At 53.7% G+C, this 25,153-nt stretch overlaps 1 protein-coding gene across 1 annotated transcript in view; it reads left to right on the top strand.

Annotated features, from left to right (window-relative positions):
* LOC124235188 (glutamate receptor ionotropic, delta-1-like) overlaps window positions 1-22,227 on the top strand; it is a 217,297-nt gene extending 195,070 nt beyond the window's left edge. The window contains exons 4-5 of the mRNA XM_046652797.1: window positions 21,689-21,894; window positions 22,222-22,227. Coding sequence (XP_046508753.1) covers window positions 21,689-21,894; window positions 22,222-22,227 — 212 coding nt within the window. The remainder of the gene's footprint in view (window positions 1-21,688; window positions 21,895-22,221) is intronic.
* The last annotated feature ends 2,926 nt before the right edge of the window (window positions 22,228-25,153 follow it).

Below are 25,153 nucleotides of genomic sequence, written 5' to 3'. Positions count from 1 at the left end.
GTGATGGTATGATGGTGGTCATAATGGTGGCAATGATGGTGATGATGGTGGTGGTGAGGATGATGGTGGTGCTGATGCTGATGGTGATGGTGATGATGATAGTAATGGTTATGAAGATGGTGATGGTGATGGTGTTAATGATGGTGATCATAGAGCCAATTCAGCACTTATCACATGCTAGGTACTGATCTACCTGATTTGCATGGGCTAATCCATTTAATTCTCCTAAGAATCCTATGAGCTTGCTACTATTATTATCTCCATTTTATTGATGAAGAACAGAGGCAGAGAGAGGTTCAGCAAAGTGTCCAGTGTCAAAGGGTGGAGCCTGATGTTGAACCCTGGCTGACTTAACCATACGCCACCCTGCCTCTCTCCCAGGCATGCCAGGCGGCCAGCAAGGTGGTGTTCTGTGGGGCAGACAGGGCTGTGGCCCAGTGGTGTCTAGCAGAAATATCATGTGAACCACATGTAAAATGTAAAATGTAAAAAGTAAAAAGATCCAGGTAAAACGAACTTAATATATATTACTTAGCTGAGTGCATCCATTTAGTCCATTATTGTCATTCCAACATGTAATCAACATAAAAACGTAGAATGAAATATTTTATATTCTTTGTTTTGTACTAATCTTTGAAATTCGATGTCTGTTTTATGCTTACAGCCTTTCTCCATTGGACTGGCCACATTGTAAGTGCTCAGCGGCCACATGTGGCTTGTGGGCAGTGCAGAATCACCCATGCTCTCTCTTCTTGTGGCTCACAGCCTGAGTGGGAGACAGATCACCTTGTTATTTTTTTGCATTTGCCGCACAAACTCCTCAACTCCATCTCCAGCATCTCCTGACTCACCTGCCCCTTCACCCCATGACTCTCCAGTGTGCGCCCCAAATAGTTGTATGTCTGTGACTGCACCCCGAAAAGTTGTATGTCTGTGACTGCACACAGGTGCTGCTTTCTGTCCGGGAGCCCTCTCAGGTGGGGCTGGAGCTCAGTACTACAGGTCAGAGAGAATGTGGAAAGGTCAGGAGTGGGGTGATGTTGAAAGCCAAAGCGGGGGGGGGGGGGGGGGGCACATCTGCCACTTTCTGAGGGGTTAGGAGGTGGTTAGTCTCGGGGGGCAATTTCTGATGGTGGTCGTTGTAGCTGCCATTTACTGGGCAACGTGCCTGACCTTGTTCCCTACATTCTCACAATAATGCCGTAATGTAGATTTTTAATTTTAACCAATGGATTTGCTGGTGGGGAAACTGAGGCCCAGAGAGATTAGAGGCACCTCCCCTGATGGGTGGGGAAGCTGAGACTGAGGCCCGAGGCTGCCTGACTCCCACGGCCAGGGCCTGTCCTCGGTCTGGGTGCTCAGGCTCAGCTCAGGTCGAGGAATGGGAATTGCTCCCTGTGGGGACCAGCAGACCAGGCGTGTGAGCAGGGGTGTGTTGGGGGCCAAGTCTGGCAGAGGGAGGACTGGTGAGGGAGCATTGTGTTTAGCTCAGTGGATAAATTGCGAGTGGCATGAGCTGATGTGGTAGAGCCGGTTGAGACGGGCTCCTGGGATAACCGGTCCTATTTCGGCTCTTCTGATCCATGCTTCAGGGGCTACAGCATCCTTCTGGGGGAGACACCCAGCCAGGCTGTGAGCCGCTGGAGTCAGACTGAGACAGCTGCCCTGATGGTGGGATGCAGCACCCCCGGGAGCCCTGTTATCAGTGGCCAGTCCCGGAATGGTATTCCTAATGACCGCTAGTTATGGAGAGGATGCTGGTGACACCTTTGCGGACTGCCTGCTATCAACTCACGTGTGTATAAGTTGGGCAGGTTCCAGCTTCTCCCCAGGGTAACCTCACTTTCACTTCCTGGTGTTTTCCTCTGCTTTCTTCATGGGACGACAGAGGTGGCCTAAAAACTTGGGTTGTTGGGAAATGCCTCTGACTCTGAGCTGCCCGTGGGAGGATGTTGTGCAGGTGGACACCATCAGTTGGGCTTTAAGGAGAAAAAGGATTGAGCATGGCAGGCCTTGGTGATCTCCCTGCCCTGTGGGCTGCAGACTAGAACGCTGGGATCCTTGGAGGACCCACTGTGTGTCTGTGCTCTCCCAGAGTGGGAGTCTGCACAGAGCTGGGCTGAGCGCTTCTTCCTGGGCAGAGATTTCAGAGGCTTCAGCGCCCTGGCCTCTGCCCTTTGTTCCAACTCAGCAGGAGAGAAGGTGCAGGGTCTTGTGGCCACCGTGTGTGGGCTTCTAGGTTTCCCAGCAAGACGTGGGACGCGATACCTAGAGTCTGCCCCCATCCCTTTCTCCTTTCTTCCCGTATCAAGGTCCGCAGGCTTGCTTCCTATTGGCGGGGCCCCCAGTAAGTTACTTATTGTCTCTGGGCTTCCATCCATATCCTTACCCACAAATTGGGGTGACTGTACGTCCTTATAGGGTGTGGCAAGGATTTGGAGCAGATTTGCTCTGGTCCTGTTCCGTGGCCAACATCCATTTGGATTATTTGGTGTCCATACTGGACTGCCTGTGTAGATTTTGACTGTCACCCTGATGCTGTGGATAATGAGAGAACGCCCCTCCCCAACCCAGTTCTCATCCTCTCTGCTCTATTCAGAGGCCTTACCTCTCACATCACTTTCTCTGTTTCTTATAATATCAGTCTTTTCCTTGCTTCAGTTCCTTCCCCCTCCATACAGGGCAAAGAAGAACCCAGATCCTTCCTCTGCCATCTTGTCTCTTTTCCAAGTTCCCATCTTCCCTCAGGGCCAGATGTCTGGAAAGTGTCATCAGTATTTACTGCCCTCACTGCCTCCTCAGAGACATTCTGATTGTGTCAACTTGGCTAGGCAGTAGTACTCAGTTATTCAGTCAAACGCCGACCTAGGTGTTTCTGTGAAGGCATTTTGTGGATTGAGTTAACATCTACAACCAGTTGACCTCAAATAAAGAAGATTATCCTGGATAATCTGGGTGGGCCTCATGGAATCAGTTGAAAAGCCTTGAGACCAAAACTTTCCCTGAGGAAGAAGATAGTGCAGCTTCCCTCCTGTAGCATCAGCTGCTGCCTGAGGGTCTCCAGCCCATGGTCTGCCCTACAGATTTCAGACTTGCCAGGCTCCGCAGTCACGTAAGCCAGTGCCTTTATACGTGGCCAAGGCTTCCTCCCACCTTCCCCTTTATTTCTCCATCAGCACGTTGGCCAATTCCTTCAGCCTTGCTTCCTCCACATGACAAGAAACATGGCGGCTCTTGCTTCCTGAGCCTCGCCTGGTGAGCTTTGTCCCCAGAGGGCTTACTCCTCGTCTCTTAGTTCCAGCTTGAAAACATCAGGGAAGGGCTCTGTGGGCCTGGATCATATGCCCTCCCCTGAACCAGTGTGTGGGGCACAGGGGCCTCTGCATGGCAGCCCTCACTAGCACTGCAAGATGGAGAGGAGTAGGGAGACGTTCCCCAGAACAAGAGCAGGGAGTTGTTCCCAGAAGAAGGGGGACATACTTGGCAGACAACCAGCTATGCAACCACCGCGTCTCTCTCTTCCCTTCCTCCGTGTCTTCATGAAGGGGAGGCATCTCTGGTGCTCTCGTAGCGTTATGTGTGCCTCTGATAGAGTTCTCAGTCTTGCCACTTGACACTGCATCTCCGTATCTGGCTTGACCCCTAGCCCACTGGCTCCTGGAGGGTGGTGCTCATGCTTGTTCACTGGTGGGTCTCCTGGGCCGGCAGAGCCCCTGGCACATGGTGGATGCCCAGCATATGTATGTTTCTTCCCTTTTCCTGCTCGCGTATCATTTTTCCAGTTCCCACTTTCACGTAGGCATTTTCACATCTGCTGTTGTTATTAATAAGAATAGTGACTCTTTGCTGAGTTCATTACAAGTACCTTACACTTGCTATCTCGTTTAGTCCCACATCAGCTCCTCAAAGTGGGTATTATTATTCTCATCTCATAGATGAGGAAATTGATGCTTAGAAAGGTTTGAAGTGACTTGCCCAAGGTCACGTCGCTGGGAGGGGCCAAGCTGAGCTGATTCCAAACCCAGGACAGTCTAGCTCCAAATCTGGGCTCTCCTCACTGCAGGCTGCTGCTTCTGAGTTTTACCTGGGTCGTCCTTAACATCTGCTAAGTGCCTGCTGTGTGCCAGGCACGGCTCTGGGTCGTGGGGACACAGTGGCAGAGAAGACACGAGGACCGATCAATGAAGGTGATCACTTCAGGAGATGAGAAATGTTATGAAGAAGAGGCACGAGAGTGTAGCAGAGAGTCATAGGCAGAGGTGGAGAGGGGCCACCCGGCAGCTCAAGGAAGGTCCCTCTGAGGAAGTGACATTTGAATTTGTAATGCAATGCATTGAAGGAGACAGTAAGATAAAAACTGGGGAACAGCTTTCCAGCCAAGGGAACAGTAGGTGTGAAATGCCCCGGGTGGCAATGATCTTGGAGTATTGATAAAGGAGAAAGGAGGGCTGTGTGGCTGGAGAGTGGTGAAGAGGGGAGAGGAAGGAGTTAGGCTGGAGATCAGGTCAGGGGGTGTGTCATGGTGAGCATCTTAGGTCCTGGGTGAGGAGTTGAAATTTTCTTCTAAGCATGCTATGAGACCACGGTGGGGAGTTTAAGCAGAGCAGAGACCTGTCTGCTCCATGCTTAGAAATATCACTGTCACTGCTGTGTGGTGGACAGACTGCAGGAGGGAGAGAGGGGAGGCTGGGTGTCCAGGAAGGAGGCTGTCACAATTATCTCTGGGGGAGGTGCTGGTGGCATGGACCAGCGGGGCAGCAGTGGCTATGGGGAGGAGAGGTTGGGTCTAAAGTACCTTGTGGCTTGTAGCTGAAGAGTTAGGAAAAGGGAGATCTCCAGAAAGATGCCCGGGCTTTTGGCCTGAGCAACAGGGTAGTTGGTAATGCTCTTTGTTGGGCTGGGGATTGAGAATTGAGAGCTCCATCTTGGCTGGGTTATGTTTGAAATGCTTGTTTCCAAGTGGACAGATGAGTCTCGAAATCCTGGCTGAGTCCAGGGTAGCGATGTAAGTCAGGAGTGGATGGTATTTGAAAACACAGGACTGGACGATATCATCTAGGGGAGAGAAGAGGCTAGTCAGGACCCTGGAGAGAATGGGAATCCAAGCAAAATGGAGCATCCCCGGGCAGCTCCTCTCCATCACCTAAGAGCCCCTCTCTCCCTTTCCTTCTGAGATCCTGTTTTGGTCCTGACCTCTGAACTCCCGCTTCTGCCTCTGTGAAGGAGCTGGTAGGCCCGCATGTGTGGGGCATTCCCTAGGTTCTGACCTCTTGGCTTCTAGGAAGAGCATGAGATGAGGCTGGGGCAGGACTATGCCCCGGGTGTCGGGGGGCTTCGTCCTACCCGTCAGCAGACTGACTCGCCCTTGAACGCCTTGGTCTGTCCTCATTCCTCCGATGTTTCCCTGCCGTCCATCCTCCCCAGGCCTCACTCTGCAGCAGATCCTCAGACCTTCCTGGAGCGGACACACAGCCCAGCCCCACTGGCAGTTCATGGCTCCCCTTCCTCCTGCACTCCCCAACTCCCCACCCACAGAGAGCCTTGAAGACTCTTAACCTGTCTCTCCTTACACTGATGGATGCAGTGAACAGAAAAGCGCAGGAGAGTGGAGATGAGAAGGGGGAGCTGCCCCCGGGAGCTTCGACACCTCTAACTTCCCCAGGAACCCGTGCCAGCCAACTGACAATTGGATCTCTCTTTTCTCCCAGGGCTTGGGATAAACTGCAAATATTTCATTCCTAATGGAGTTTTATGGCTACTCCAGAATGGTAGGATTAATTCTAAGTGCTTTCTGGGGTGTTCATTTCCTTCTAAACTGGAAATCACTATGATCGCAGTGAAAACTCTACCTCAGAATCGGAACCTGCATTTCCAGGTACTCTTGCGAAGCTGGTGAGCAAGGCAGCTGTGGGTTATGAAAGAGCCCATTGGGGGCCCCCGAGCGAAGGCTGCATGGTCGCTGCTGCAGAGAAGGGCAGGCAGGCAGACAGGCTGCTGACATGGCCTGCTCGAGCCTGATAATGTGGGCCCCGAGCTGTCAGCTGCGGGTCATGGTGGCTCAGTCCCAGGGCCACCATGGGGCAGTCTCCAGCCTTCAGTGCACTGTGCAGCCATGGTGCTTGTCTGGTAGGAGGATACTGGGCAGAGGGAGGGTTTATTGATGATTGTTGGTTTTCCTGGAAGGCTAAGGTAGCTAAAAATAATGAGGGGCTTCTGTGTGGCCGTCATGTTCCTATAAAGCAGGGAGGCTAAGGGCAGGGGCTTTGGAATTGTAGCTCTGGCACTTTCCTCTCTTGAGCCTCAGTTTTACCCTCTGTAAAACGGAGATAATGATAGAAGTGGCCTGCTGGGGTTGTTGGAGTGAGTCGGTGAGATGGGGAGAGCGTGGGGCTTCTCCATGCTTGCTGCTCCTAGAGAGGATGCAATGTGCCAGATATGTGGGCTCCCAGCCAGCCCATGATGGCAGCCCTGCCAGCCCCTCCTCTCCAGCTTCATGGCTTCACGACCCAGCCCCGGTGTGGGCTCTGATTCAACCCAGGAGGGTCTTCTTGGACCTGAGCTTCCCCCACTGGACAGAGAATCGCCCTTCATCAGTTAATTCACACACTTTCCCGTGTGGCTTTACTGAGCTGTGTTTTGTGCCAGGCTCCATGCTTGTAGCTCAGCATATGCAGTGGTGAATGAGACCCCCAGGATCCTGGGCCACTGGCCAGAGACAGCTGCTGCTGCTGGGATGGACCCCTTTGGATATTAAGGCCAGCTCAGAGTCAGACAGGAGTCGGGGGTCCTCCTGGAGATGCGGGCATGGACTGTGGTCCTTGGGGCTCGCCAGTCCATTGTGTTCACTCTTCCAGAGGCAGCAGAGTCGGGTGGAGTCAGATCCGTCTGGGTCCCCTCTGTTTCTTGAGTTACTCTGGGTTCCAGTTTTCTCGTCTGGAAACCGAGAGCACCAGCGCTGCTTTCACAGGCTTGTGGGAGGTGTCCGTGAGTGAGAGGGCACGGGTGGCTCACAGAGGGTGTGCCATGACTGGTACTTCACTCCTCCTCCCCTGCCCCACGTTCCTGTAGGGAGGACATGTGCCCTTGGAGGAGGAGCGGAGGTGGCCCTGTTCCCATCACTGCTGGCACATGTTCGTCCAGTTGTCCCCATCCTCCTCGCAGCCCTGGAGCAGCCCTGGCATTTCCAGGGCCTTCCGGTGTCTGGTGATGGATGGCCCTGCGGTCCAGGCCTCGCTTGTAGTGGGCTCAGGCGGGCGCGGGTGTGTGATTGATCAGCCCAAGGATGGTATTTTGGAAGGAAAGTTCAAATTATATTTCAGGATAATACCCTGCCTCCTCTGGCCCCCACCCTGAATCCCATTTGTAATCTGGCCCGAGAGGTTCTGGCGGGAGTCAACTAGCTTGTGATGGATGGACCAGCAGTCCTGTTAGGCCTGTGGATCCTGGCTCTTAATTAATATAGATGTGGGTTTAATTTTGGGATTCAGTAGGCGTGTTTTGAAAGCGGGGCTGTGTGAGGCCACAGGAGCCCCTGGCCACGTGTTTGTGCTCCCAGCATGGCCTGGCTGCCAGGGTTAGGGTGTCCAGCCATGTGACCTCATCCTTGAGGAGCTCCCAGCCTCTGCTGACCACTAGCCCAATTGTGACTGATCTCTGCCTTCGTCTTACTTTCAACTGTCAAAGTGAGGTGCCAAGCCTCCGCTTCTGGGACAGCATGGGTGGGCACAGCATGGACACCTTCCTCTGAGGGGTCAGCTCCCTGGCCCAGGGAGGGCAGAGGCCAGAGCACACAGGGCATACAGCTCCTTCAGCCTCAGAGCAGCTCTGTTCTCCTTCCCAGGAGTGGATGTGGTTTCTGACCATCTGTGTGGTGTCAGGGGAGATGAAATGCTGGTGCGTGTGTAAGAGCGAGAGAGCATTGTGTGTGAATGAGCATGAGTGTGCATGAGTGTGTATGTGAGTGGAGGGCCACTGTGTGAGTGTGTGACTGTGAGTGCACATGTGAGTGGGTGTGTGGGTGCAGGAGTGTGTGCATGCGTGCATGTGAGTGTGGGGGGCGTGAATGCGTGTGAGCACTGTGAGCAGTGGTGTGCTAGTAAGTGTTTCACAACTGACCCTCCAAGGAGACAGAAGGCCTTGTAGTTTTGCTGATTTCTGGGGTGTAAATGCTCCCACGGTGGCTGATTTCAGCGTTGTGATGTCACTGAACGTGCGGCTGGGGAGGGAGGGCGCTTCATTACGGGATGTTTCAGATACAGTAGACGTTAGTAGCCTCACGAGCATAGATAATAGTAAAATGCAGCAAATATTTGGGAAGTGATGAGCTTCATGCATTTATCCCTTTTGTTTGCAATATGATTCGTTTAATTATAAGTTTAGATAATTTAATTTACAGCAGCTGTTTAATAGCTGGCTTCTACTTAACAATGGACTCTCATGAAATAGTGCACACCTATTCCAGCACAATGTTGTATGAGCGTGCATGCGAGTGAGCGTGAGTACAAGTGTGGAAGTGAGTGTGTGTGAAGGGGTGTGTGTGGACACGAGTGTGCCTGTGTGTGAATGTGGACGCATAAGTGCACATGTGTATGTGCGTGTGTATCTATGTGTGTGTGCGGGGTGACGGAGGGGAGGCGTTCCTGTGTACCCAGCACAGGCCTGGGGCTGAACCGCTGTCTTCCCGGGGCTGAGCCCCCACCCTTCGCCCCCTCCTACATTTCTGTCCCTTTTCGTTGGTTCCCCATTCCCCTTCTGGGCGGGCATGACCCTTACTCCTTCCTTGCTTCCTCTTCTGCACCCCTGGGCTCCCACCCACCTTCAGGCTCCACTGAGTTCTGCCTGGGCCATGGCCTTAGCTTCTGATGGCTTTTGGACATTTGCCCTCCAGGTCATGCCCCCTCTTACAGAACTGCCAGACTTCAAAATCAAACTCTCCCTTCCACCCCGGGGTGTGTCCACACTGCCCCCTGTGATCTGCCCTGCCTTGGGCTCCAGCCTCATCTGCCTGAGCCCCCTAGAACCCTGTACTCTCTGCTGCACCAATGAGGGCCCCGGCAATGCCATTGGCACACCCACAGACCCTGGATCCAGCTCAGCCTGATGCCCAGCTCAGCCCCTTCCCTGCCGTCCTTCTGCCTGGTGCTGCCTGCACTCTCCTCTGGGGCTGGCAAGGAAAGCTGCTCCTGGGATGGGTGTCAATGTCTCTCCCTCTCTGTGTGAGGTCGTGGGCAGCGATCCACCCTGACCTGGCACCCATGTGGCACAGGGAGGATGAGGCTCCGTGCATGGTGCCCGTGCTCGGGCAGAGCGGGTCCTTCTGCACCGGCAGCATTCCAAGGCCCCCAGCGTGGCCTCTGTGGGCCCCTTGCCGCGCTTCACTCCTGTCTCTGGTTGGCACTGCCTCTTCAAAGGCAAGTTCCAGAGGAAACAAATTAAACTCGAGTAAATATCAGAGCATAATTATGTAAATTAAATACATAAGTAGAAGCACACTCGTCATGAGGTCGCCGGAGGGCAGTGAAGATGGGGGCTTCTTACGCCAGGGCTGGTGAGCAGCAGGAGGGGGTGGGTGCCCGTCATTCGGAGCCCTCTCCACATGTGGTCTCTGGCCCAGTGCTCATGTCTGTCACCTGTTTGTGTCTCACAATGTCCTACCACAAGGAGGTGTCGCCCCGCCCATTCTACAGAGGTGGCAGCTGAGGCTCAGAGAGTCGAGGAGACATGTTCAGGCCACAGATGGCCACATGGGTGACCCCATCTCCTGCTGTCAGGCCCCAGTGCCTGACTGTCTCCCACCTGCAGCCACAGCCGTGCTTTGAAAAGAGCCCCCCCCGCCCCCGCCAACCAGAGTTGGGCAGCAGCTGCCTGGCTCTGGCGTGGGGGCCCTCGGGTGCACACGCAGCTCTGAGCTGCCTCCAGAGCACTGGCTTGACTGCCTCTTGGTCCTTCCTCTGCCTCAGAGACTTGACTTGGAGTGAGCAGGGATGGGGGGTTGGCGAGGCTGGGGCCACAAGCCCTAATCTCAGCTGACCCTCAGCCTACGTGATGCTCTTCCTTCTGTCCTGCTGTTTTTGGCCAGTCCCAAGAATGCCACTGTGGCCATCTTCCTTGGGGGCACACCAGGCTCCATGCCCCTCATGGGCAAACAGTGCCATCAGCGGGTCTCTCGGGTGGGCCACTGGCTTCCAGGAGGCCTTTGGTCCTGACTTCCTCTTGGCCTGGAGAACTCCTCCGTCTCTTGTCTACCCAGAAAAGGCTGTTTTGTCCTGTGCTGAGCTCTCTGAAGGCTTCCCAGAGACCTTTTCTCCACCAGACACTGCCCAGGCCAGCAGATTCCTTCCTGTGTATCTTCTGCGGTTCCTGGCATGACTTTGGGCATTGCTTGCTTGTCTGTTTCTGTTGAGCTCCTTGTCTGATCCATCAGGTCTCTGATCCACCTCTCTAGCCTCCACAAGGGGCACAGCATGGTGTGGGCACCAGACTCGTGCTTGGGGAAAGCGGGAGTGAGGTGCCTGTGGGGCCAGTCCCACGCCCTTGTTCTTGGGAGATAGGAGGCAGCTGCTGGTCCCAGACTGAGTGAGGAATGGGGTGGGCAGGTGGTGTTCTCAGGGGCTGCTGTTTCCAGGAGCATGGGCTTTGCCTCAGAGTGATAATTTACAGAATTAATGAAGATGCCGCATTTCACTGTGTAATGTCGGTTATTAATCCTGATTGCAAATTAACAACGGCAATGGCGTGCATCACGTTTTCATCTTTTTGCTGTTCTTAAAAGCTAGACTTCAGCACTTGGCCAGTGTGCCACGTGGTCTCTCTGGAGCTCTGTATGCCTGGCGTGGCCACTCTGTAGGCCTGGGCCGGGGTCAGGGGAGGCCCTGGCTGCCACCAGCTTTGATGTGGCATGGAGAACAAAGCCTCTGACAGTAGGTGGATCTGTGGTTGAATCCTAGCTCTGTGCTGAGCCAGGATTTATCTGTGAAATGGGCATAATCTGGCAATTCCCTGGGGATGCTCGAGGCTCCGATGAAGTGTGTGTGCCAGGCGCCTGGCTCTGCATCTGTACGCAGTTGGGGATGCTGACCTGCGTCCCTCCCATCCCTTCCCGGGTGCGATGCTTTTGGCTGTTGGCGAATGTGGGTAAAGAGCTCAGGCGTGACACCAGAGGCCTGGATTTGAGCCCCAGTCCTGCCTCTCACTGGCTGGATGACTTTGGATCCGACATTGCCGTGTCATGGGGATTAAATGAGACAATACATGCAAAATACTGAGAAGAGCGCCTGGCTCTGTTCGTAAGCAAGTGCTGTATGGTGATCCCATCCTCCTCGCCGCGTGTGGCATCCGTCCTGCCATGCCAGTGGAGGAGGGTCATTTGTCTGTGGCGTTAACAAAAAGCAAAGTCGCCGGCTCTGGGGCCCCTTGGAAATTCATCCATGGCTGGCTGTTTTGGGTAAACACCTGGAAATGACTTTACTACATTTACTTCTGGATCTTCCTTAAATTAGAGAGAAGTCCAGGAAAATATCCAGAACTTTCCCAAAGCGTGCCTGTGGGTGGTTCTTCTTGCCGGCTGCATCGTGTTGATGGAGGGAACCAACTTTTCTGCTTTAGCTTTCTCGTCGATGAAATGGCATGGTTATCCCTTCCTCACAGGCTTAAATGAAGCATCTAAGCATCCAGCAGCTTGGGGAGAGGGAGTCTGGCTCCGGGCCTGCCCGCCGGGCACCAGGACCTGCAGACTGGAGTGGCCTCTGGGTGCTGGCGCCAGGCGTCTTCAGAGCCTCATGCTCATCTCCTGCGGGCTTGTCCAGCGAGCTTTTGTGCTTCCCAGGAGGCCTCTCGGCACGGGAAAGACGCCTGTTAAGAAGTGCCATCTGATTCCTCGTCCTGAAAATATGGCATCTGAAGCTGCAGGCGTTTGCAAACCGACCCTACAAATCTTGGGGGAAGAACTGCTAAAATCAATACCAAATGCCTCGTAAGTGAAAGGTGACAGGAACATCAAACTTTATTTGTGAAAATTCTAAGAATCATTAGCATATTATGGATTCTTAAAAAATATGATCTCACTCAGTTGACGAAAGGGAATTGCAAATCAAAGGGACTATTTATTGCAGTGGGAATAAAGAACCTGCCAGATTAAAAAAAAAATATCGAAGGAGCCAGAGATTTGAAACACGAAAGACAGTAGCAGATCGACACCACAGACTTTTATCCAAATACTGGAACCTCACTCGGAATAGAAGTTAGTGAAGAATTATTATTTTATAAACCCATTTTCATCATAACATGTGTAAAATGCAAATTTTGATCATTATGTAAATTAGTTACTTGGTGTAATTTACTTAATTCAAAGCACTTAATGCAGCGTGGTATGTTTTTTCCAAAGTGCCAGAATAGATGTTTATTTTAAATTGTTTTTAATCTCGATCCTCCAGCCTGATTATTTAAAATGTTTTCCCCTTGTGTTTGTTTTTGAAATGCAAAGGAAGAGAACTTGAGGAGAAGTGCACATGTTGTGATCAGACGGTGCCCTCCATTGCCAGGGCTCCAGGGAGGGGGTTGGGTAGGGCTCGCACACGGACCTCTGTGTCTGAAATGACACGTGTGCACACACCATGTGCACGTGCCCATGAGTTATCCAGATGACCCCATTTCCCTTTCCAGAATCTGCTTGCGTCTGGTTTCTCAGCTGGTTCTGAACCTGTCTGAGCAGAAGGCTCTCAGATATTATGGGTCCCTGTGATGGGCAGAAATTTGTTCTGTTTCTCAGGGAGTTTTCAGTGACAGACCTTCCCCTCCGCCACTTACAACTCTTGGCATTTCCATGACCACAGAAGTGAGAGCTGACCTTGTTAGTCTTCCATTGTGTTGTTCAGTTGTCAGGATGGCATCCCCCTTCCTGATGAGCCTCTCGAACAAGAGAGATGATTTGTTCATTTGGGAACCTTGTGGAGGCGTTCCTGGTGCTGATGAGAAGGTTGGAAGGGAGCTGACAGCCGCTGAACATCTATTTTGCACGGCACCAGCAGTGGTGTGTGCCCCTTGTTGAGGATCACAGTGCCCCTGTGAGGAGTGGGGGATTAGTAGCTCTCTTTGCAGATGAAGAAATGGGCTCAGAGAGGTGGCTGCCCAAAATCACCGGGTTAGTGAAGGGTGGGATTGGAACCCATGCCTGAGCTTATTCTGTGTCCCCCTCTAGGGGGGTGTTTGGCCAATGGGCTGCTTCCGTGTGCCCCTTCCTAAGCTGCATCCCAGGTCACCATGGGGGAGGGTGTTTTATTATTATTCAGGGATGGCGAGGCCAACAGATCAGGAGATGCCTGCCATTGAAAAGATAGTTTGTTACTCACAGCTCCCAGGAGGAGGGGACATGCCACTCCATGGGGGTGGGGGTGGGGCACCAGGGGAAGCACCAGTGTTGGTCAGGAGACAGAGGGAGAAGGGGAACTCTGGGTGAGTGACTTAATGTGATTTCTGCAGGAGAGAATGGGTGAGGTGGGGTGAGCAGGCTTAGGACTGGCTAGTTTGAAAAACTTCAGCAGGCTCTGGGGCACACGAGTGTCCTGAGTTTTCTGGTACCTGGCCCTGGGGTGACTAGGGAGGGGGGACAGTGGCCCAAAGTGTGAGAGCCCCATAGAGGAGGTGGTTGGGGTGTGGGCTCTAGAGTGGTTGGTTGTATTTGAAAGGGGTGTTCTGGGGTGAGTCATTTACTATGTTCAGGAACTGGCTAGTCCTGCAGGAGCAGTGCCCCCCAGGGCGGTGAGGCCCAGACGGACAACAGAGGCCAGAACACAGACGTTGAAAGACACCATCAACACAGAGACCAGGGGCTTTTTATGGGGTTTGGGATGGGATGTCGCTCTGGAGGACTCCCGGGGCCAGGTCAGCTATGACGTTGTCTGGGCAGCTGGGATTCTGGCTAGGACAGGGGAGGCCTCTCTCCCAGAGGAGACCCTCAGGAAGACGACATGGAGCGGTGTGCCCCTGAGAACAGTGGGACGCCTCCTGAGGGTCTTCCTGCTCACCTGAAGACCGCCCCTGCGGGGGCCCTGGGAGTCCTTGTCACCCCATGATGGGGAGGGGCCTGTTTGCTGTTTTACCGAGAGCCGGTGGCCGGGCCGCATCTGAGCGTCTCTGCTGCTCCAGTGCCCAGCTTAGGGCCTGGCCCAGGACAGTGCTCAAGACATGTTTGAGGAAGGAAGAAAGAAAGCATGCAAGCAAGGAAGGAAGGGAGGAGGAAGAAGGAAGAGAAGCAGGCAGTGTGCGTAGCTGGGCTCCTGAGGTGTGGCGAGATGCGGTACCGAATGGATTCTGAGCAGAGAGAAGGAGTGTTGACTTTTGATTGGAGCCACACAGGTAGGTCTTTGCCATCTCTTTTCTTGGAAGTGGTGGCTGCTTCCTCACCTGCAGCCCCAGCCTCCATCACACCCCATTTCTGTAGCTGTCCCGTGACTGTGGCAAAGATGGTGGCGTTTTGAGTTGGTCGTGGGGAAGGGAGTGGTCAATAAAGGAGGAGAGGAGCCGGGGCAGGGGTCTCAGGAATGAGCTTGGATTTGGGTGAACTAAATCTGGGAAGAAATTTGAAGCTTCTATTTGGGAGCCAGATAAGAAAGAAGTTTAAAAAAAGTCCACAGAAGCAAAGTTGTGTCTCCGCTTTTAGAAAATTTGCCAATAATCCCAAAACGCTTCTAACTGTGAACTTCTTCTGGGTGTGAGGCGGCAGCCTTCATACATCTATATGCATGTTACAGATGGTAAAATATTCTTCATAAGTACTCTCAGTGCTTGGAACTTCTGGGAAATTGAAAATAGTAGGGGAAGCAATTTAAAATGTGTTCTTTCGTTTCAATTACTTTTCAGAAAGAAAGTATTTAAAATACTCATGACTATCTGATTTTTTTCAGAAGGAGCGGTGGGATAGTTACAGCTCTAACCTTGGATTTTGAAAAAACCCTCATCCAATTTTCATTGCTTGCCTAGTAGGGATGTGCCTCCATTGGGTGCGTGACTATTGTGTGGCTGCTGAAGTTGCGCTGGGCTTCAGGCTGGTTCTTGCTTCTCAATTTGGTTCCACAGACTTTTACTATCCCTGACTCTGGGCTGGGCACTGAGCCTTGGGGTTTGGTAGAGAAATGAGAAAGACCTAGTTCCTGCTTCCCGTGTCTTTGAGTATGAAACTCGAGAGAGGCATGAATTCTGACTTGAGGATCTGCCATGGCCCAAGGCTGGGGTAGGTATCATTTCACCTGGGTCTTGATGGAGGAATAGGGCTCTGTGAATTTCAAATTGAGAGCATCCAGGAGGACGGTGTGCATGTGTGTGGTGTATGGGTGTATGTGTGAGGATGTGTGGTGTGTGTATGTGTGTGTATATGTGGTGAATGTGTGATGGAAGATGCTCAGGGAAGGGCAGAGAGCTTCTTTTTCTGGAGTTTGGCTGCGTGGTTTCTGGGGGTGGTGGTGGACGTAGGTGATGGTGATATAAAAGCAAGAATAGAAAAAGTCGTTGGGACCAGACAGTCTCTTATATACTGGGCTAAGATGGACGGAGCTTATTTTCATACAATAATAAAGTCTCTAGAAGGCTGTTTGTGGTTGACTGATGATTTGAGGGTATTAATTTCTTGGCAACTTGAAAATAAACTTGTGTCATTCGTGCAAGGTTTTAGAGGAGGGCTATATCATGAGCAGAGGGGAACTTAGAAAACATCCTGGCGAAGGTATTGGAGGGCCGGACCCCAGGGTTGGGGGACCTCGTAGGAGGCTGTGGCAGAAGTCTCGGCCTGGAGTGAGCTGCATCTGGGAAGGGATCATGGAGATGCACTCGAGGGATGTGTCGGAGAAGTTGAGAGCCCTTGGCCAGTCTAGGTGCTGGTGTTGATGTTTTCCAAGCCCGGCTGACAGAATGCGTGATGTCAGAGGGAAGCCTAGGGTGGGCTGGGAATGTGAGCAGGAGTGCCAAGGGGAGGGGTTGGGAAATAGGTGGGGGCAGAGGGAGACCATCGTGTCCGGAAGGCCAGAGGGGAGAGGGCTTCAAGGATGGCGGCTCACAGGCTGGGTGCTCCGGAGGACCCGTGACAAGTGAAGAGAGAGGAGGATCCTCATTTGTTGACGACTTTCGCAAGAGCTTTCGAGCAGTGTGGTGTGGGTGGCAGTGAGCAGAGAGGTGAGAGGCCGGTAAGTGCCAGAGGGAACACGGGCCCAGGGTAAGGAAGCTGGTCTATGGCGGGGAGGAGACCCAAGACTCAGCCACTTGGGACTTGTGTCTTCCCCTCCTCCACTGGTGGGGGTGCCTGGTGCCTGCTGACCCCAGCTTCCTTCCCTGGTGGCTCCACAGTCCAGGCCCCTCGGTCCTCCCTATTCTTGGTCCCTGTCATGGGGTGAGCAAGGCCCTTCTTCATTTGGTGTCACAGATGCTTCGTTCTGGAACTTTCTACTTGCTGTTTCTCCTCTCTCCTGGCTCCTTCTCACTGACGCTCCTCACAGGGGCCTTTCCCACCCCTACCCCCTGCAGATTCCCCCAGCCCAACATCTATTTTCTTCAGGGCTCTTATCACTGCTGGAAATTATCTATTTAGCATACTGTTTATTTGTTCCGGTCTGTTTTCCAGCCCCTGAAATCTAAGTTCCCTGACAGCAGGAACATCGTGGGCTCATTCATTCTTGTTTCTCAGCCCCTAGGAGAGGGACCAACCTAGAGAAAGCTCTCAGTGGATATTGGAGAAAAGAAGGGATGAATGAGTGTCGACAAGATGACTCAGCAGGTTTGGATATTGGAAAGACTTCTGGTGACTGGGTCCCTTGAGATCCCAAATGGTGGCCAAGGACTCTGAGGCCTGTCCTGAGACATTTCACATCAAATTCCTCATAGGAATGCACTGGCTCATGTTCCCTGAACTGTGTCCTTTCTCTGGGGAGCAGGATGCCTCTCCTGGGAGCCTCTCCCTGTCCCTGTAGGGGGCCGATGCTCCTTTCCATGGTTCATGCCTCTCCTTGTCTCCTTGCAGAGCTGGTGGCCCTTTTGCCTTCTCCTGCCCTTTCTGGGGTGGGGCTGACGTGACGCCCCCTGTGGCCCCATCAGCTCTGTGCCCAGTGGTGGTGGGTTTGGTTGGGGAGCTGCAGCAGCAATGGTAGACTGGGCTGGCCAGTTGCACAGGGGAGGGCCTGGGACAGCGTCCAGAGCTTGTGAGGGCCAAGGGGCTCTTAGGGTGCCCACACTGTTGCCCATGGGAGAAGCCCCAGCTCTGTCCCACATCTACCTTCTTGGAGAATTCTTCCTTCCCAGGGAGGGTGCACAGCTGGCTTTCTTGGGGGGATGGGTGGGTGGTGTTGCAAACAGTCTCCTGTAAGGAGAAAAGGACTTTTGTTGGAGAAGCCACTTCCTTAGCCTTGTGCCTGGGGAATGGCGGGAGGGTGGCAAAGTTAGCCTGTGCTCTCAACTGCTAGTCTGCCCCCCGCCCTCCCCAAGTGCAACTGAATAAGAGCATCAGAGCCTGAGAGCTGACCTTTTCAACCAGGTGGGAGCAGGCAGTTGTAGCCAGGGGCTGTGGTCCCTTGGGAGTGCTGCCTTCAGCCTGCATCCCTTTCCCCAGGTGTGAGGAGCCCGCTGCTGACAGGGACCTTAAACTCTCTCTGATAGCTCAGTCTCATCCGGGGCTGCCTGAACAGAAGGTAGCGATGCAGCAGCCCAGGGCATGCAGGGGCTCTGAGGGCTATGTTCTCCTGTGGGCATGTCCTCGTGGGTCCCAAGACCGTTGCCATCCCCCTTGGCACCTCCTATTCCCTGGAGATGGTAATTCTACCTAAACCACTGACTTCCAGAGTTTTCATAGCATGATACATATTAAACATTTCAGAAAATAAATGCTATTCCCTGAGGAAATGAAACAGTCCTGTGGGCTGAGATGGTTTTAGGCAGGGGGACCTCAGGGACCTGACTGAAGGGGACTTCTCCCCCTGCCTGAGAGGACCAGCCATGCTGGTGTGATGCATGAGGTCCAGGAGCCCTACCAGACCCACGGACCCAAAGGTGTGATTGTCCTGGAGCCCTCCTTGAGGATGTGCTCATGTAAATGCGCAGAAAGCACGCCTGTGCAGACACGGCCAATGTCTGCCACTTTAAAGACTTGCAGTGGCCTTGGAAGAAGCTGGAAGAGGAGTGGGTTCTGGTAGATGGTGGTCTCAGGGTGCCACCTTCATGCCTGTCCCAGGCAGCTCTCACTGTCCTGTCAGCTGTGCTCAGATCTGGGTCAGAGCCAAGGCCACGGGCAGTGAAGACCACTGGTGTCTAGGCGAAGGGACAGGGCTGCAGAAGCCACTAGTGGCCTTGCCTTGGGACTGGCTTGCACTCAGCCACATGTGGACGGTGCCATGGGAAAGCTGTGTGGGGTGACTTTTTCAGACACAGGACCTGCTCTTTCACTGAAGTTTCCACAAGGTCTGCTAGATACAATGCCTCTGATGAACTCCATCCGTCAGTCAGTTATTGCTGAGAAACAAACCATCCTCAAACTCAGTGGCCTAGAACAACTGCCATTTATTAGTTTTTTAGAAGTCTGTAGATCACCCAGACAGTTCTGCTCTGGGCTCACTTGTGCATCTGAATTTGGCTGGCGTATGGCTGGGGGTGGCTGCCTGGGGGCCGCCCTGATTCTTCTCCGTGTGTCTCCACATCCCTCCAGCGGGCTAGCCCAGGGACATTCTCACGGTGGTGGCAGGGTCCAAGCGTGGAAACAGAAATGCGTAAAAAAAAAATGCAGGTCATGTGGCCGAACCCACAGCGGGAGCTGGAAGGTCTTCAAAGTGACAGGGCAAAAGGTGTGGGAATGGGGGGACCGTTACAGGGGCCCGAATGCAGCGAATTTGCCATATCTGGGAACATCATTTATACCATGCCGGTTAAAAGGCGATTTCTTAAGCAGTATCATGCAATAGAAACTTCTGCCATGATCCTTCATATATGATCTCTATCATATGTCCAATATGGTAGCCACCAGCCAGATATGGCCATTGAGGATTTAAATGTGGCTCATGTGACTGAGGAACTGAGTGTGTGATTTTATTTAATTTTAATGAATTTAATTTTAAATTTAAGTAGCCACGTGCGGCTAGTGCTGCTGTATTGGACAGCATGGATCGAGAGGGAACCGTCATGGGCACGAGGGGAGAGCTGTTGCATGCCTGGTGCAGGAGCCCGCTGCTGGTTTGGGCATGGATGTCTGCTCAGTGCTGAGATGCTGAAGCCTGTTGTTAGCAGGTGTGAGTTGTGCTATGCTCAGAAGAGGGAGGGGCCGCGGTTGACACCACCCCTGAGTTTTTCCAGTTGGGGGTCCCCTCTCCCTATTTCACTTCTGCTCCTTGAACCTTCTCTGCACATTTGCCCTGCCATTCCCTCTGACCGTGAAGAAGCTCTGAAGAACCTTTTCAAACTTTTCTTTCAAGACTCCTTGGGGCTACAGATCTCCAGGGGCGGGAGGAGACTAATGGGACTTCATGGCCTCTCTGGGAATCCAAGGGGTGTTGGCAGCCCTGTGCCTGTGTGTTTGGGCAGGGCCTAAGGCATTGTGTGGTCATCTTTCAGTCACCTTGCCTCATTTGGCAGCTTTGGGGGGACCCTGGGGCTTGGTCGAGGGCCCATCCTGCTACCAGGCACCTTCTGTCTGTCTGATGCGGTGGGCAGAGCCACACCGAGACCCCCGTGCTGTGCTGGGCAAGCAGCTCTGGGCACAGGTCTGAGCTCCAGGAGCCAGGCTGCCAGTGGACGAAGCTGGCTCGGGTCGTGGCTGAACTGGAAGTGAGTGCCACGGGCTTGAATCTCAGTCACACACTTGCCATCTCTCGAAGGCTCCCAGGGCTCTCGTTTGGGCACTGCCATGTCGTCCCCATGGGCCCGGCATTGGGAGGTTGGCCCTCTGTGCCTCCCAGGGGCAGCCCACTGAGACATAAGTAGGAGGAGCCCTCAAGAATTATGGTTCCTCACAGTCCCGTGAAAATGGCAGGCAGGGCCTTTCATCCCTAGTTTACAGATGAGCGAACTGAGGTACAAAGTGGATGGTTGATCTGCTCACGTGTTAAGGAGCTAGACTAAATTCTAAGTGTCATAGTCCACGGTCCTGCTGTGGTGGGAAGTAGGGACTCTGAGCACATTGCCCCCAGCACCCCAACCCTGACTGCCATGGCGCTCTGGTCTCCTCCCCAGCACTGTGTTTGGTTTCTCATGGCTGCTCTTCTCATGTCCACTTGGGACTAGACTCACAGCTGAGCCTGTCCTCCTGGCAAGATGGGTGGCCGAGGGGCCACTGCAGCAGCTTACATGGTGCCTGCGCATGTAGAGCTCAAGAAGTTTGTGGAATGGGCGTGAGCTGAAAGCTTGGGAGAGGGCTGGTTGAGAATGAACACTGTTTACTTTGAATTTGATGCTGGGTGATTGGGTGGGCAGAGAGTCCCATAGAGTGGGTGGCCCACGTGCGGGCTGGCCTTTGGGAGCTGGAATGCAGATATGGGCCAGAAACATCCCAGACTTTGAAAAAGTGGCTATGGGTTGAGACTTTGGGCCGCAAGTGACAGAAATCTAGCTCAAGGTAGCTTAGGCAAGAAAGGGTATTCTTTGGCTCATGGAACTGAAAAATCCAAGAGAAACAGACATCACAGCTGGACCCAGTGGCTTACATGACATCATCAGGACCGTGTCTCACTCTCGGACCTGGGTGCCTCTGTGTTGGCTCCACTCTGGGGCAGGTCATCCTTTGGAGAAGCCAGATGGCTCCTGCAGGGCCGCTGCTGAGGGAAGATTGGGTCCTGGTTGAAAAGAACATCCAGCAGCCCCTGGCCCTCACAGGAGTAGGTTTGTACTAATGTGCATATAGCTGGGCCCCAAGCTCCTTCTGGATGCCTGTGCCCTGGTCATTTCTTCCAGCTTCCCCTGCTCCCCTCCTGCCCTGGGCTTGCATCCTGCCCTCTTGGCGACCATGGGGGAAAGAGCAGTCCCCTCTCCCAGGGGCCTCACCACAGTGCCAGGGTGGTGCTCAGGGGACCATCTTGGACCATCTGCTGACCCCTGAACCACTCAGGAGGCGAAGTTCTGGTTGGGTTTGGGGTGACAGTCACCCCAGCTGGAAAGAGAGCGGAGGAGAAGAGTTGCATCCAGGAAAATCAGGTTCCTGGAATGAGACAGGGTCTCAAGCCTCAGCGCTGGGGTGTGAGGGTCCAGGCTGTTCAGTCACAGGACTGGGGTGGGGACCGAGGCTGGGCCCACTCTGGTCAGGGCAGTCAGTGGCCTTAGCTCCCCACTGAGGGTCAAGGAGCCTCAGTCTTGGGGAGCAGAGGGAGGTGGAGGGAACTGGGGCCACCACCACATGTAGCTGCGGGACAGGTCTGCCAGAACGTTCACTCCCGTTGGGTGGGAGCAATAGGGAGCAATAGGGAGCTCTTGAGGGACTTCGAGGCCACAGGACGTGCTGGACAGCAGAAAGTGCTCCCCACCGTGGGAGACACTTTCCCTGGGGCTGGATGCTGGCGAGGAACATTGGGACTAGAGAGATGTCTTCCAGCCTCTGTTCAGTGCACCACCAAGGCAGACTTGAGCCCAGCTCTCGAGGTAGCCTGTGTAGTGGGGAGTGTTGGAGGTAGATGCCCTTCAAGGTCCCTTCCTGCTTAAAGACCCATCTCTCCTCCCCCTCTTCTCCGCTGCTCAGATATCCGTGGCCTCCAAAGCTTTCTGGACCAGGCCTCGCGGCTGGGCCTTGACGTCTCTTTACAAAAGGTGGACAAGAACATCAGCCACGTGTTCACCAGCCTCTTCACCACCATGAAGACGGAGGAGCTGAACCGCTACCGGGACACGCTGCGCCGCGCCATCCTGCTGCTCAGCCCGCAGGGGGCCCACTCTTTCATCAACGAGGTAGGTCATGGGGCCTGCGGCCACAGGAGCCGCTGCCCAGGGCTCCCTGGGGGCGGCTTGGGTGGGCTGCAGGCACAGTCTGCTCATGCATGGACATGGGGCCCCATGGGTGCTGGGCCCACAGCACACGCCAGGAAGGAGGAGACCCCAAGCACAGTTTGGCTCTTGACTGGTCCCCAACAGGTGACCCAAGGCGTGCTCAGGCTCTGAGAAGCTGAGGGCGGCTCGTGGGAAGCCTGTTTACAGTTCACTGCTGGCGATTTCTGAGGCAAAACACAGGCCTTTGGTTTATTGTTTTCCTTTTAATTTCCCTCTCTTTGTTGACAGGTGTAAACCTCTAGGGATAAACTAAAGCTCCAGCTCTCTGCAGAGGTGGGCAGCTTTGCCGCGGGATTGATTAGTGCCTGGAGGCGGTGTCGGTTGCATATCGCCAAATGATACTTGGTGCACACGCTTATTTTTCTGGTGCCTGGGCTAATCAGAGATTTTTTTTTTTTAAAACACCTGTATTAGGGGTTAGGCCCTTCTCATGAAGACAGGGCCCACCTGTTTAACAAGGAATCCACTAATTTGAGAACAGACAACTAGAAATACTCTATGAGCTGGCTGATTTGGTGCCAGCCCTGGGGGTCTAATGGCAGAGAGGCGACAAGCTGGAGTTGGCGGGTCCCTCTCCGGCCTGGGTTGGTTGTAGGGGGACGTGCTGGGGGTGTGGTGTGCCTGGGAGCAGGGGTGGACAGAAGGGGTCACGGGGTGGCCAAATCTCCCTGTGGTTTCCCCTCCAACCCCAGTCACCTTGTCGGCCCTCTTTGATGTAAGGTTGACTGAAGTGAAGGGTGGAATTATCCTAATTCCGTTTGATGTACTTTGCTTGCTTGTTCTGCATTCCCGTCTAATTAATTATCACTCACAATGCTGCCTCGTGCATCAGGAACCAGCACGAAGCCCGCTGCTGGAGAACTTAAAATTCGGAAGGCTTAATTTGGTGCAATTGGCCGGCAGCCCTGATGCTCTCCGCTAATCAGGCCCTGGGTCCCGCCGGTGGTCAGCCAGGCTGTGATGTCCTGTCAGCGCTCGGCATTTTTGCAGGAACACATTTCCCTGTATGAAGTGATTCAGGCCCGTAATGGGCAGCCTAGGATTAGCAGCATTAATGTATCCAGCCTTTCTCAGAATGTTCCCAGCGGTGGATGTGCCAATGTCTGCTCACAGGAAAGCTTTTCTGCTTGCTAAATTCCCCTGCCGGCGTCGGCTCCCGTGGTGGTGTCTGTTAATTCCCTTGCCAGCCTCCTCCCTTCTCTCTTTGTGCCAGTCCCTTGCCGCCTCTCCTCCGTGCCACTGCTCTGCTCTTGAGCTTGGGAGTGAGAAGAATATTGGTTTTGGAGTTAGACAGATTTGGGGGCAAGTCCCAGCTCCTCCACTTTCTGTTTGCGTGACCTTGGATAATTTGCATCACCTGCATAACCTCAGTTTATTCGTCTGTAAAGCAGGGATGAAGGAGATGACAGATACGATAAAGCATTTGGCACACAGCTGCTCAAGAAACATCCATTCTCTTTTCATGGTACCCATTCGTCATTTCTCTTCTAGATGCATTCAGTCCTTGCTTTGTTTCTAGGCCCTGCAAGGATTTAACACGTAACCGAGACTGGCCTGAAGATGTGGCTTCCAAGTGGTTAATTATGCAGACTCCCGCAGTGCTGGATGAGCCCAGCTCGGCTTCGGCCTATTGCCTTCTCAGTCCCCCAGACCGTGTTTGCAAAGCCTTTGCTTTGCTGGGTTCTTTGGAGCTGGGGATGCCCCTGGAGTGGCCGCTGTTGGTATCGGGCAAGAGTGACAAGTCCCTGGGGGTGGTGGCCGGAGACTGCGGGGGAGGATGGCCCCTGGGCTCCCTTGCCTTCAACTCTAGCTGGTCAGGGTGTTAGTCTCTGGTCCCATGTGCCTGCCATCGGGAGGGGGGGATGCCATCATTTCCTGGGTGCCCACCACATGCCTGGCCCTTGTGTGCATCCTCCAGTCCTCTCACTTTGCAAAAGAGGCCACCGAAGCTGAAGAAGTTGGATGACTTGCTTAAGGTCATGCAAGGGGCCACCTGGGGATTGAGCAGGTTCAAGTCCAGGTTTGAGCCACTCCAGAGCCCCTCTCTGCCAGGTCGCTGGGATGACTTTAAAAAAGACGATGTATTGCAGGCATTGTAGGGGGAAAACATGGCCTGCTGGCTTCATAGGGAGGGTATGGTTTGGCTGCCTCCGGCTAGGGTTGGCAAAGTTTTTTAGGGTGCTTATGCTCAAAAAATTTTAGTGCATCAACTCGGAACAATAGGGGAAGGACTCTGGACCCTGGAGGTGAACATGACCTGTGTGCCAGCCCAGCAGGTCCCCTTGGAGAGCCCTGGGTCTGCAGTCCCAGCGTGAAACCTTCCTTCACGGCCTGGATCCGTTGCTTGGGTTTCTTGAGCAGACCCAACCCAACCTCTTCTTTGTTGTTACAAGGACGGAGGACGTTCACAAGGGTGGCCCACTGCCGGGACGCGTCCTAAATTTTATGAAATTCAAAATACTGTTTCAGGGAAGTAAGTGCCTCACAGCCCCACTGCTATGGATGGCATGTCGATATTGTGCCCCATCAGCTGGTGTGGACGAGCGATAGGAGGGGTGGGGTCTGTGGCCCTCCCAGCTGTCGCTGCTCCCCTTCCCCACTCGAAAGTCCTGGCTGATGGGAGTGAGGGAGGCAGACAGCTCTGCCTGAATCGTTTACATTTTGGCTACATGTGAATTGGATGGGAAGGCTGGCACTCGCACTGTCATTAGTGACAAATTCTGCATGACATGCACATGGCTGCCCGGGACCCGCCAGGCTGTCCATGTGCTGTTTTAGAAGCTGCTTCACCGTCCAGCGTCCAGGGTGCATCCATTCTCTGCGGGGGGCTTGACCTGGGGGGCCCGTGAACCACCGGCTTCTCTGTGATCTCACTTTACGGGGGGCTACCCTCGCTGGGGGCTCCAAGTTCGGGGAGCATGACCATGGTGGTGGGTGTCTGGAGGCCACAGCAGGCTGAGGCATGGGCTCTGCCTGCAGGGCCCTGTGGGCTCATATCAGATGCCCCAACACAAGCCCCCTCTCCTTCCATCACGCCGTCTTGATTCCACGTCCCCTTTTCTGAGGTCTTTTCATCACAGTCTTAAAGCCCACCACATCAGTACACGAGCTTTCAAAGGCTCCCCCTGGGGAGACTGTGCTCAGGGGTGACAGTACTCTG

This window comes from Equus quagga, chromosome 2 (genome assembly GCF_021613505.1).
Source record: "Equus quagga isolate Etosha38 chromosome 2, UCLA_HA_Equagga_1.0, whole genome shotgun sequence".
NCBI lineage: Eukaryota > Metazoa > Chordata > Mammalia > Perissodactyla > Equidae > Equus > Equus quagga.
Note: the sequence above shows the minus strand (reverse complement) of the source record. Positions and strands in the feature narration are given on the sequence as shown.